The sequence below is a fragment of the Scyliorhinus canicula genome, chromosome 21 (genome assembly GCF_902713615.1).
Source record: "Scyliorhinus canicula chromosome 21, sScyCan1.1, whole genome shotgun sequence".
Classification (NCBI taxonomy): domain Eukaryota; kingdom Metazoa; phylum Chordata; class Chondrichthyes; order Carcharhiniformes; family Scyliorhinidae; genus Scyliorhinus; species Scyliorhinus canicula.
The window spans coordinates 58,874,876-58,886,946 of NC_052166.1; the positions used below are offsets into that span (position 1 = coordinate 58,874,876).

The following is a 12,071-nucleotide window of genomic DNA, read 5'->3' on the forward strand; positions in this document are numbered from 1 at the left end:
TTGCGTGGGTTTCACCCCCACAACCCAAAGATGTGCAGAGTAGGTGGATTGGCCACGCTAAATTGCCCCTTAATTGGAAAAAATGAATTGGACACTCTAAATTGGGGCAGCACGGTAGCATGGTGGTTAGCATAAATGCTTCACAGCTCCAGGGTCCCAGGTTCGGTTCCCGGCTGGGTCACTGTCTGTGCGGAGTCTGCACATCCACCCCGTGTGTGCGTGGGTTTCCTCCGGGTGCTCCAGTTTCCTCCCACAGTCCAAAGATGTGCGGGTTAGGTGGATTGGCCATGCTAAATTGCCCGTAGTGTCCAAAAAAGTAAGGTTAAGGCGGGGGGGGGGGGGGTTGTTGGGTTACGGGTATAGGGTGGATACGTGGGTTTGAGTAGGGTGATCATTGCTCGGCACAACATCGAGGGCCTGTTCTGTGCTGTACTGTTCTATGTTCTATGAACCTGATGGCAGGAATCAGAAACACTCGGGAAAGAATCCTGCCCCGAGTCTTTATTTGGACTTCTTTCCTCTCCATTTTCTCCCCTTATACTGGTCGTGTTTGTTGGTCAATGTCTTAGCAAGGAATCTACCAAACAACTTGCGACTTGTCCAAACTGGGATCTTTATTGAATCACACGTGGTAAGATAACGATATGTTATCGAGGAAGCAATCATGGAGTTTCCTCGTACTCCCCTGGTAGTCCCCTGGGCATGATTTCCACTTGTACATCTTGTAACCATCAGCTGATCACCGGATGTGCCCGCACTTATAGCTGAGTGCCTTGTCACATGACCTCCTTCTGGAGCCCGCATGATGAGTCTGCACTGCCGCCTGCTGGTGGGAGGTCGCACCACCAGCCATCAACAATATTGCCTCCAGGCATATCACCACAATACGTACTTTTCTGAAGGCTTTGCTAAGGTGCAGTTCCTCTGGTGCCAGCACAGTTAAGCCCAATCCATTCCTTTATGTCATGATGTGTTTTCCGAGTGTAATCATCGGGAAGTTGACAGCCAATTTGAGCCCAACAAGCTCCCACACACATTAATGTGATAATAGTCAGATAAGCATATTTTTTAAGTGTTGACTGGACTATTTTAAGCGTTGACTTTAGACTTGACTAAACTCCAAAGCATTCCCGGTCGGCCAGCCTTTCTGTCCCAGACTTCCACATTCCTTCACTCAATATGATTCAGGAGTGACAACCCCGAATGGCTTCCACTCTTCAGAGGGAAAACACTGAACATTTCTAAAATGACAGTTTGTAAAGGATATCCTTGTTTAATGGTCGCAGTAGCTGTCACTTGGCATTAGGAATGGAGAGTTAGCCAAGGCAGATGTATTCCCTCTCCGTGAGCTTTGCTCCTAATGTGCAAGAAGCCAGAAGTGGCAGACTGCGGTCTCGAACTGCTTACTTTGGGAGAATAGACAAGCCCCAAAGAACCCTGTCTAGATCCCACACACAGGCCAAAGCAGAGGAGGGTACACACAACGCGGCGGGGGGGGGCTGAAAGGGGTTTACTGCAATGTAAGCAGTGTTTTGGATGAGTTTATAAAGGGTGTGTGGGAATGGGAGAGCAACCTTGGGGGGGAGGGGAGTGTCATAATATACACCAGTATATCATGGTGCAGACACACACTGATGGACACACACAGGGACCAATCAACATGTACAAACACCGCAGCCAATCACCAGTTAGAATACACACACTATAAAGGCAGAGGGCACCACGGTTCCCGCTCATTCTGGGTGCTGCCTCTCAGTGTAACAAGAACTCATCCAGCCCAGCACAGACTCACACCACGTGCTGAGAGAATCAACTGGTTCAGACAAGGCTTAGGTCTCTAGTTTAGGTTAGCATCATTTAGACCCACAGTCATCGCGTGTTAGTTAGTTAGAAGTAATTAATAAAATTGAGTTGAACCTTCATCAGTGTTGGAAGTGTCTGTTCATCTCTCAAGTCTACACTAGCCAACACTTCAGGGAGGGGAGGGAAGCCTTGGGGGGGGGGGGGGGGGAGGGGTGGGAGAGCAGCCTTGGTGAGGGGCAGCCTTGGGGAGGGGGTGGGAGGACAGCCTTCGGGGGGGGGGGGGGGGCAGCCTTGGGGAGGAGGGGGGAGGGCAGCCTGGAGTGCGATGGAATTGTCAAGTTTCAAACCGACCCTTAAAAACAGTCTAGTTAACACTTTTTAAAAAACCAGATGATCATATTGCTGTGTGCGGAAGATTACTGTACACACCACATGGGAACTACACTTCAAATAGGACACCTTGACATTGTGACTGGTATTACATCAAAATGAGCTATTTCTTCCTTCTGGGCTCATCCAGTTTAATTGCAAGATTTCTGTTATCTTCTGCCCTCCCAGAGCCTCCTGTTATCAAGCCCCTGCCTGCCACTTTGGAAACTGTGGTGAACGAGCGCGTTATCCTGCCCTGTGAGTCAACAGGTACGCCAAGACCCAGCATTACCTGGCAGAAGGAGGGCATCACCATCTCAAACACAGGTAAGGTGCTAGACCATAACTGAAACATCAGTCAACCTCCTGGTGCAAGATAGAAGTGCCGTACAACCAACCTGCTCCACCGTTCACTAAGATCACGGCTGAACTGAGTGTAGCTCCGCATTCCTGTCGGACCCCGATTGCCTTTCACTGCCATGTTTGGCAAGAGTCTATCTAGCTTTGCCTTTAACATACTGAGAGACTCTGTGCACGATTTATCGGCCCCGCTGCACCCAGGACACGATGAGGCCGGTAAATCTCACAAGCCTCATCACGCCTCACGAGATTGAACGAGATCTCGCTGGGCCTCAAAATCTGGATCCCGCCAATTATGGGAGCGATCCAGATTCGCATATTCAAGTGAGCAGTTAGTCTCATTTGAATATGTCTACTCCGGATCTACCCAGCACCCGGGACCTAATGGCCTTGCGTCCGAAATCCAAAGTGGACACTGTTTAGCATTGGTTTCCACAAACGTGTGTCATTATATACACCAGTATATCATGGTGCAGACACACACTGATGGACACACACAGGGACCAATCAACATGCACAAACACCGCAGCCAATCACCAGTTAGAATACACACACTATAAAGGCAGAGGGCACCACGGTTCCCGCTCATTCTGGGTGCTGCCTCTCAGTGTAACAAGAACTCATCCAGCCCAGCTCAGACTCACACCACGTGCTGAGCGAATCAACTGGTTCAGACAAGGCTTAGGTCTCTAGTTTAAGTTAGCATCATTTAGACCCACAGTCATCGTGTGCTAGTTAGTTAGAAATAGTTAATAAAATTGAGTTGAACCTTCATCAGTGTTGGAAGTGTCTGTTCATCTCTCAAGTCTACACCAGCCAACACTTCAAAGTGGACACATGCAGGCTGACAATTGGCAGGGTCCCCTAGCTAATTGAGGGCCTCTGGGTGGTCAGGCTCTGGGCACCATTGGAAATGCCAGGCAGGCACCCTGGCAGTGCCACACAAGTGTCCGAGTGCCCAGGTGATGCTGGAAGGGGCACTGTCAAGATGCCCAGTTGGCCGTGCCAAGGTGTCCAGATGGCATCTTGCCCATGCCAGTGATCGGGCCGGGGGAGGTGCCCTGCCGTTATGAGCTGAGGTGTGGGAGCTCAATGACCCCCTTATTGGTGGATTGGGGCCTGACACAGGCAGGACGGTAGCACAGTGGTTAGCACTGTGGCTTAACAGCGCCAGTGTCCCAGGTTTGATTCCCGGCTTGGGTCACTGTGCGGAGTCTGCGCGTTCTCCCCGTGCGTGCGTGGGTTTCCTCCGGGTGCTCCAGTTTCCTCCCACAGTCCAAAGACGGGCAGGTTAGGTGGATTGGCCGTGCTAAATTGCCCCTTAGTGTCCAAAAAAGGTTAGGAGGGGTTACTGGGTTACGGGGATAGGGTGGAAGTGTGGGCTTAAGCAGGGTGCTCTTTCCAAGACCCAATGGGCCAAATGGCCTCCTTCTGCACTGTAAAATCTCTGTTCCATGACACAGGACTCTGTTTCATTTCCATTAAATTGCGCCCTCTGATTCCACTGTCTTTTCAGGCAGAGAGTTCCAGAGAGTCAAGACCCTCTGAGAGAAAAGACTTCTCATCTCCATCTTAAGTGAGCGACCCCTTATATTTAAACTCTGACCCCCGATCGTGGATTCTCTCACAAGAGGAATCTCTCCAACTCCACCCTGTCAGTACCCCTCAGGATCTTAAAGGTTTCGATCAAGTCGCCTCTTAGCTTCTAAAGTCCAGCGGATACAAACCTAACCTCTCCCACCTTTCCTCGTGAGACAACTCACCCATTCCTGGTATTAATCGAGTAAACCTTCTCCGAGCTGCTTCTAATTCAGTCTTAGTGGAGTGAAGAGTTATCTTAGCCTTCTCATGGCTGAATGTTGAATTTGAATTTGTTTTTTGTCACGTGTACCGAGGTACAGTAAAAATATTTTTCTGTGAGCCGCTCAACAGATCATTTAGTCCATGAAAAGAAAAGAAAATAAAAAGAAAATATATGAAAGGACAACACGAGGTCCACAATGCAAATACATAGACATCGGGTGAAGCATACAGGAGTGTAGTGTTAATGAGGTCAGTCCACAAGAGGGTCATTGAGGGGTGTATGGTAACAGCAGGGAAGAAGCTGTTTTTGAGTCTCGTCGTGCCTGTTCTCAGACTTTTGTACCTCCTGCCCGATGGAAGAAGTTGGAAGAGTGAGTAAGCCGGGTGGGGGGGGGGGGGGGTCTTTGATTATGCTGCCCGCTTTCCCCAGGCAGCGGGAGGTGTAGACAGAGTCAATGGATGGGAGGCAGGTTTGTGTGATGGACTGGGCTGTGTTCCCGACTCTCTGAAGGTTCTTGCGGCCCTGGGGCAAGCAGTTGCCGTACCAGGCAATACTCTCAAGCCAGCTGAAGCCGGGTTGGTGTGCTAATCTTCAGAGAGACCAGACCCTCACCTCTTTTAGTCTGAAATTCCCCTCTTTAGTGACATGACCCCCCCCCCCAAGACTCAATTTAGTGAAGCTGTGAATGGGAACAGATAGGAGTGGTGGGGTATCGAACTTTAGCACAGGAATAAAGCCTTGATTCGGATTATAGCTTGACAGAGAACCATTGCGCACACCTGTCAAAAAACGCACCTTTACAATATGGTCAGCCACAACATTATGAACAATGACAGGTCAAATAGAGGCCTGTCTGACTGGAGTGCAATTTTAATATCAGGAGTGATAGCCACTGGGGGGGGCGGTTCACATTGTGCTGTTTTCCAGGCGGAGGAACTGAACTCTTTATTATGCCGACGTTTGACTCTGCTCTTCTCCTGCTGTGTGTGTAACACTCTTGTTTTGACTGATCATTTGTTTCTACACCTCAGGATTTTTCTTATTGGCCAATGGAGGGCTGGAGATTGCCAGAGCCACAGAAGAGGATTCTGGGAATTATAGGTGCATTGCTCAAAATGCAGTTGGCACTGCGCTGGGAAAGACAAAGCTGGTCGTCCAAGGTAGGGGTGTAAAGGGGGTTAATGCTTTGCAATTAAAGACGTTAATCTCATTTGTTTAACAAGTTATTGACAGTGTTGTAATAAGGAAAAATGTCACATGCACATTTACATCCATGGCATGGGCCGATGTGATTGCCTTCGCAAATGGTCTAAATGTAGGAAAATATTCTAAACTTCCGAAAATATTTTGTAATTTTCTTATTGTTTAATCTGAAAGTAATCCTTTTGAGGGATTGGACTCAAACACATGCTAACCACAGATAACCTTAGGTCAGCACGGTGGCATACCCGTTAGCACAGCTGTCTCACAGCGCCAGTGACTCGCGTTCAATTCTGGCCTTGGGTCACTGTCTGTGTGGAGTTTACACGTTCTCCCCGTGTCTGCGTGGGTTTCCTCTGGGTGCTCTGGTTTCCTCCCACAGTCCAAAGATGTGCAGGTTAGGTGGATTGTCCATGATAAATTGGCCCTAGGTGGGGTTACGGGGATAGTATGGGATTCGGGCCTTGGTAGGGTGATCTTTCAGAAGGTCGGTGCAGACTCGATGGGCCAAATGGCCTCCTTCTGCACTGTAGGGATTCCAAGACCAGTCATTGGGTGCTGTCTGATCTTTAAGACAACCAGGGGTCAGACACAGACTGAGTCCCAGACGGCCAGGTGTCAGACACAGACTGACTCCCAGACGGCCAGGGGTCAGACACAGACTGACTCCCAGACGGCCAGGTGTCAGACACAGACGGACTCTCAGATGGCCAGGGGTCAGACACAGACTGAGTCCCAGACGGCCAGGGGTCAGACACAGACTGACTCTCAGACGGCCAGGGGTCAGACACAGACTGACTCCCAGACGGCCAGGGGTCAGACACAGACGGACTCTCAGACGGCCAGGGGTCAGACACAGACGGACTCTCAGACGGCCAGGGGTCAGACACAGACTGACTCTCAGACGGCCAGGTGTCAGACACAGACGGACTCTCAGACGGCCAGGGGTCAGACACAGACTGACTCCCAGACGGCCAGGTGTCAGACACAGACGGACTCTCAGACGGCCAGGGGTCAGACACAGACGGACTCCCAGACGGCCAGGTGTCAGACACAGACTGATTCCCAGACGGCCAGGTGTCAGACACAGACGGACTCTCAGACGGCCAGGGGTCAGACACAGACTGACTCCCAGACGGCCAGGGGTCAGACACAGACTGATTCCCAGACGGCCAGGGGTCAGACACAGACTGACTCTCAGACAGCCAGGTGTCAGACACAGACTGACTCCCAGATGGCCAGGGGTCAGACAAAGACGGACTCCCAGACGGCCAGGGGTCAGACAAAGACTGACTCCCAGATGGCCAGGGGTCAGACACAGACTGACTCCCAAATGGCCAGGTGTCAGACACAGTCTGACTCCCAGACGGCCAGGTGTCAGACACAGACTGACTCCCAAATGGCCAGGGGTCAGACACAGGCGGACTCTCAGATAGCCAGAGGTCAGACACAGATGGACTCTCAGATGGCCAGGGGTCAGACACAGACTGACTCCCAGATGGCCAGGGGTCAGACACAGACGGACTCTCAGATGGCCAGGGGTCAGACACTGACTGACTCCCAGACGGCCAGGTGTCAGACACAGACGGACTCTCAGACGGCCAGGGGTCAGACACTGACTGACTCCCAGACGGCCAGGTGTCAGACACAGACGGACTCTCAGACGGCCAGGGGTCAGACACTGACTGACTCCCAGACGGCCAGGTGTCAGACACAGACGGACTCTCAGATGGCCAAGAGTTAGACTCAAACAGGTTGATATTAAGAAGGAGGATGTGCTGGAAATTTTGAAAAGCATCAGGATAGTGTCATGTGAAAGTACCTTTAAGAAATGGGTGTTTATCAGTGATGTCAGAGTGTGGGTGGATGGGCTGTCTGTCAGCTTTTTATTTTCATTTTAGGCTGTTTGCTGCAGGGTGTGTTTTAGTTTCGCTTTCAGAGATGGATAGCTGCAGTCACAGCCAGAAAGGGTATTAGTCTCTCTCTGTAATCTAAAGAATGTACATCAATCCTTTGGTGGTTTAACACTAATAACTGCTCTCAGTAGTGACTTTAACCTGATATACTTCTGTTAAAGGTTTTGTTTCTTAAGTTTCATGGATGTTAAAAGAAACGCTTAAAGGATTACTTACTGTTGTATTCTTTAGGGATTGTATTTGAATTAATGTTTGCTAAGATGTTCACTGTGTGTTTTAAAAAGGTTAACTTGAGTTCATAGAATAAACATTGTTTTGCTTTAAAAAATACTTTTCCATTTCTGCTGTTCCACACCTGTAGAGTGGGCCGTGTGCTCCCCATACCACAATCTAGTAAAAGTTGTGGGTCAGGTGAACTCCATGATACACTTTGGGGTTCTCTAAATTCTGGGCCATAAGAATATATAAGTCTCCTGGGGCTGACGGGATATACCCAAGGTAACTACGGGAAGCGAGGGAGGAGATTGCGACGCTGTTGGCGATGATCTTTGCATCCTCACTCTCCACTGGAGTAGTACCGGATGATTGGAGGGAGGCGAATGTTGTTCCCCTGTTCAAGAAAGGGAATAGAGAATTACAGACCCATCAGTCTTACGTCTGTGGTGAGCAAAATATTGGAAAGGATTCTGAGAGATAGAGTTCATGATTATTTAGAAAAACATAGTTTGATTAAAGATAGTCAGCATGGCTTTGTGAGGGGTAGGTCATGCCTCACAAGCCTCATTGAATTCTTTGAGGATGTGACTAGACACATTAATGAAGGTCGGGCAGAGGATGTGGTGTGTATGGATTTCAATAAGGCATTTGATAAGGTTCCCCATGGTAGGCTCATTCAGAAAGTTAGGGGGCATGGGATACAGGGAAATCTGGCTGTCTGGATACAGAATTGGCTAGCTGAAAGAAGACAGCGAGTGGTAGTGGATGGAAAGTATTCCGCCTGGAGGTCGGTGACCAGTGGTGTCCGCAAGGATCTGTTCTGGGACCTCTGCTCTTTGTGGTTTTTATAAATGACTTGGATGAGGAAGTGGAAGGGTGGGTTAGTAAGTTTGCCGATGACACAAAGGTTGGGGGAGTTGTAGATAGTGTTGAGGGTTGTTGCAGGTTACAGCAAGACATCGACAAGATGCAGAGCTAGGCTGAGAAGTGGCAGATGGAGTTTAACCTTAAGTGATTCATTTTGAAGGTAGAATTTGAATGCTGAATACAGGGTTAAAGGCAGGATTCTTGGAAGTGTGGAGGAACAGAGGGATCTTGGGGTCCACGTACATAGATCCCTCAAAGTTGCCACCAAGGTTGATAGAGTTGTTAAGAAGGCATATGGTGTGTTGGCTTTCATTAACAGGGAGATTGAGTTTAAGAGCCGCGAGGTTTTGCTGCAGCTTTATAAAACTCTGGTTAGACCACACTTGGAATATTGTGTCCAGTTCTGGTCGCCTCATTATAGGAAGGATGTGGATGCTTTGGAGAGGGTACAGAGGAGATTTACCAGGATGCTGCCTGGACTGGAGGGCATGTCTTATGAAGAAAGGTTGAGGGAGCTAGGGCTTTTCTCACTGGAGCGAAGAAGGCAGAGAGGTGACTTGATAGAGGTAGAGAAGGTGATGAGAGGCATGGACAGAGTGGACAGCCGGAGACACTTTCCCAGGGTGCAAATGGCTGTCATGAGGGGACATAATTTTAAGTTGATTGGAGGAAGGTGTAGGGGAGATGTCAGAGGTAGGTTCTTTACACAGAGAGTGGTGGGTGTGTGGAATGCACTGCCAGCAGAGGTGGTGGAGTCAGACTCATTAGGGACATTTAAGCGACTCTTAGGCACATAGACAGCAGTAAATTGAAGGGGTGTATGTTAGGTTGATCTTAGATTAGGATAAATGGTCGGCACAACATCATGGGCTGAAGGGCCTGTACTGTGCTGTACTGTTCTGGTTCTATGTTCTATCACTCCCAGACGGCCAGACACAGATTGACTCCCAGACTTTCAGTGATCACAGAAAGACTGATTACATATATATGAAAAAGACAATCTTCTCATTTTATCATGAACGATGAAATAATTGTTCTCTCTCTTTCACTCAGTTCCACCAGTTATAAAGGCTCACAGCCGGGAATTTAAAGCCACAATTGACCGCTCGGCCACGTTACCCTGTGAGGCGGAAGGCCATCCTAAACCTGAGGTGACATGGGTGAAAGATGGCCACGCCATTGTTGACCAGTTGCGCCTGCAGATGTTTGTGAATGGTTCCTTACGGATTCCGGGAGTCCAGCTCACTGATGCAGGATGGTACTCGTGTATTGCCAGGAACAGAGTTGGCGTAGTCAGCACGGACACAATTCTCGTGGTGCAGGGTGAGAGTGGCTCCATCACTCATACAACGCGCATTTTATATGGCGCCTTTAATGTAGCAAAATGTGCTTCACAGAATGTGATTGCCAGCTGATGCTTTCGGGTGGTTTGTACTGCCTGATGTCCTGGTGAATTTGGCCTTTATTCTATAGGGGGTGGAAAAATCCGACAGATACATCAATATCGGGAAAGGGATCGGATTGGGTAATATTTCAGAAAGAGCTTGCATTTATATAGCGCCTCTCTCAGAGTGCACCACAGCCAATCTGTAATGTAACCTCGATGTCACTTTGTTATGTAGGAAACGCCGCAGCCATTTGCACACAGCAAGATCCCATGAGCAATAATGTGCCAGTGAATGCTACCCTGATTTTTATCATCTCGGATGAGGGACAAATGCCGACCGGGACATGGAGGAGAATTTCCTTACCCATCTTGAAATAGTTCACCCAGCACTTGTTGCACACACCCTGGAGAGCTGATGAAGCCTCAGTTTGATGTCTGATCTGAAAGACGGCACCTCCAGCGGTGTTGCGCTCCCTCAGTAGCGCACTGTGATGTCAATCTGAATTACATGCTCACGTGCCTCGAGTGGGACGTGAACTCACGACCTTCTGACTGAGAGGCGAGAGTGCTGCCAACGGAATCACGGCTGCCAATGCCTGAAAGTTCGATCATAATTCCCAAGGCTCGGCTGCCATGGAGGAGTGTCACTTTGGAGATAGCGAGACGAGGTTTTTGTCTGACTACCTCATACGTAACCATTGCTGGTTAGGTTCTGTGCCAGACAACAGACAGTGTTTTATAAAACACAAGAGAAAGGAATATGAGTTGACCATTCAGTCCATTCAGTGAGGGGGTGGTGGCTTAGTGGTGTTGTCACTGGACTAGTAATCCAGAGACCTAGGATAATGACCTGGGTCCCAGGTTCAAATCCCACCATGGCAGGTGATGGAATTTGAACTCAATAAAATATTTGAAATTAAAACTCTAGGGAAGGACATCTGCCGTCCTTACCTGGTCTGGCTGATATGTGACTCCAGACACACAGCAATGTGGTTGACTCGTATTGGGCAATTATGGATTCAGCAATAAATGCTGGCACAGCCTGCGATATCCATGTCCCATGAAATTTTTTTTTTAAAAATTCAGTCCATCAAGCCTGCTCCACCATTCAATGGAAACATGACTGATCTTGGGGTCCAATCCACTTGCCTACCCATTCCCCTAATTCCTATGCCAGCCTTAAATATAGTCATCAATATTTAGAGAATATTGTGGGATAGAAAATTCCAAAGATTCACAACCCTCTGCTTGAAGAAACTTCTCCTCACCTCGGTCCCAAATGATCGACTCCTTATCCTGAGACTGTGCCGCTGTGATTCAGAACCCCCGACCAGGGAAACAACCTCTCTGTATCTATCTTGTCAATCCTCTTCAGGTTCTTCTATGTTTCAACGAGATCACCTCTAATTCCTCTGAACCCCAGAGAATATCGGCCCAATTTACAATGTCCCATGATAGGACAACCCTCTCTACCCAGCGACCAATTTACATACAAAGTTGTGAAATGGAAGTTGGCCATTCAGCCCCTCGAGCTTGCTCTGTCATTCAACAAGGTTATGGCTGATCTTATTGTGTTTCAGATTCCACATTCCCATCTACCCCACCCATCACCTTTAATTCCCTCCTCCAACAGGAATCGATCTACCTGCATGTTAAAAATATTCAGTGGCCCTGCTTCCAACCCCTCCTGAGGCAGCGAATTCCAAAGTTGTGCAAACCCCTGAGAGAAAACATCCTCCGCGTTTCTGTGCGAAAAGGGCAGCCCCTAATTTTAAAACAGTGCCTCCCAATCTTGGACTCACCCACAAGAGGAAACATCCTTTTTACTTCCGCCTTGATTTGGGATCTTAGCTGCTTCAATCACGTGCGCCCCCCCCCCAAGGGATCTTAGCTGCTCCAATCACGTGCCCCCCGCTGAGGTCCCAGGTTCGATCCCAGCTCTGGGTCACTGTCCGTGTGGAGTTTGCACATTCTCCCCGTGTTTGCGTGGGTTTCACCCCCACAACCCAAAGATGTGCAGGGTAGGTGGATTGGCCACGCTAAATTGCCCCTTAATTGGAAAAAATGAATTGGGCAATCTAAATTTTTAAAAAATAAATTTTTTAAAATTTGGGACTGTGGGAGGAAACTGGAGTACCCGGAGGAAACC

At 48.9% G+C, this 12,071-nt stretch overlaps 1 protein-coding gene across 1 annotated transcript in view; it reads left to right on the forward strand.

Moving 5' to 3' along the window:
- The window catches only part of LOC119955579 (hemicentin-1-like), a 291,695-nt gene that overhangs the window by 201,305 nt on the left and 78,319 nt on the right, over positions 1-12,071 (forward strand). The window contains 3 exon segments of the mRNA XM_038781912.1: positions 2,362-2,499; positions 5,368-5,496; positions 9,589-9,858. Coding sequence (XP_038637840.1) covers positions 2,362-2,499; positions 5,368-5,496; positions 9,589-9,858 — 537 coding nt within the window.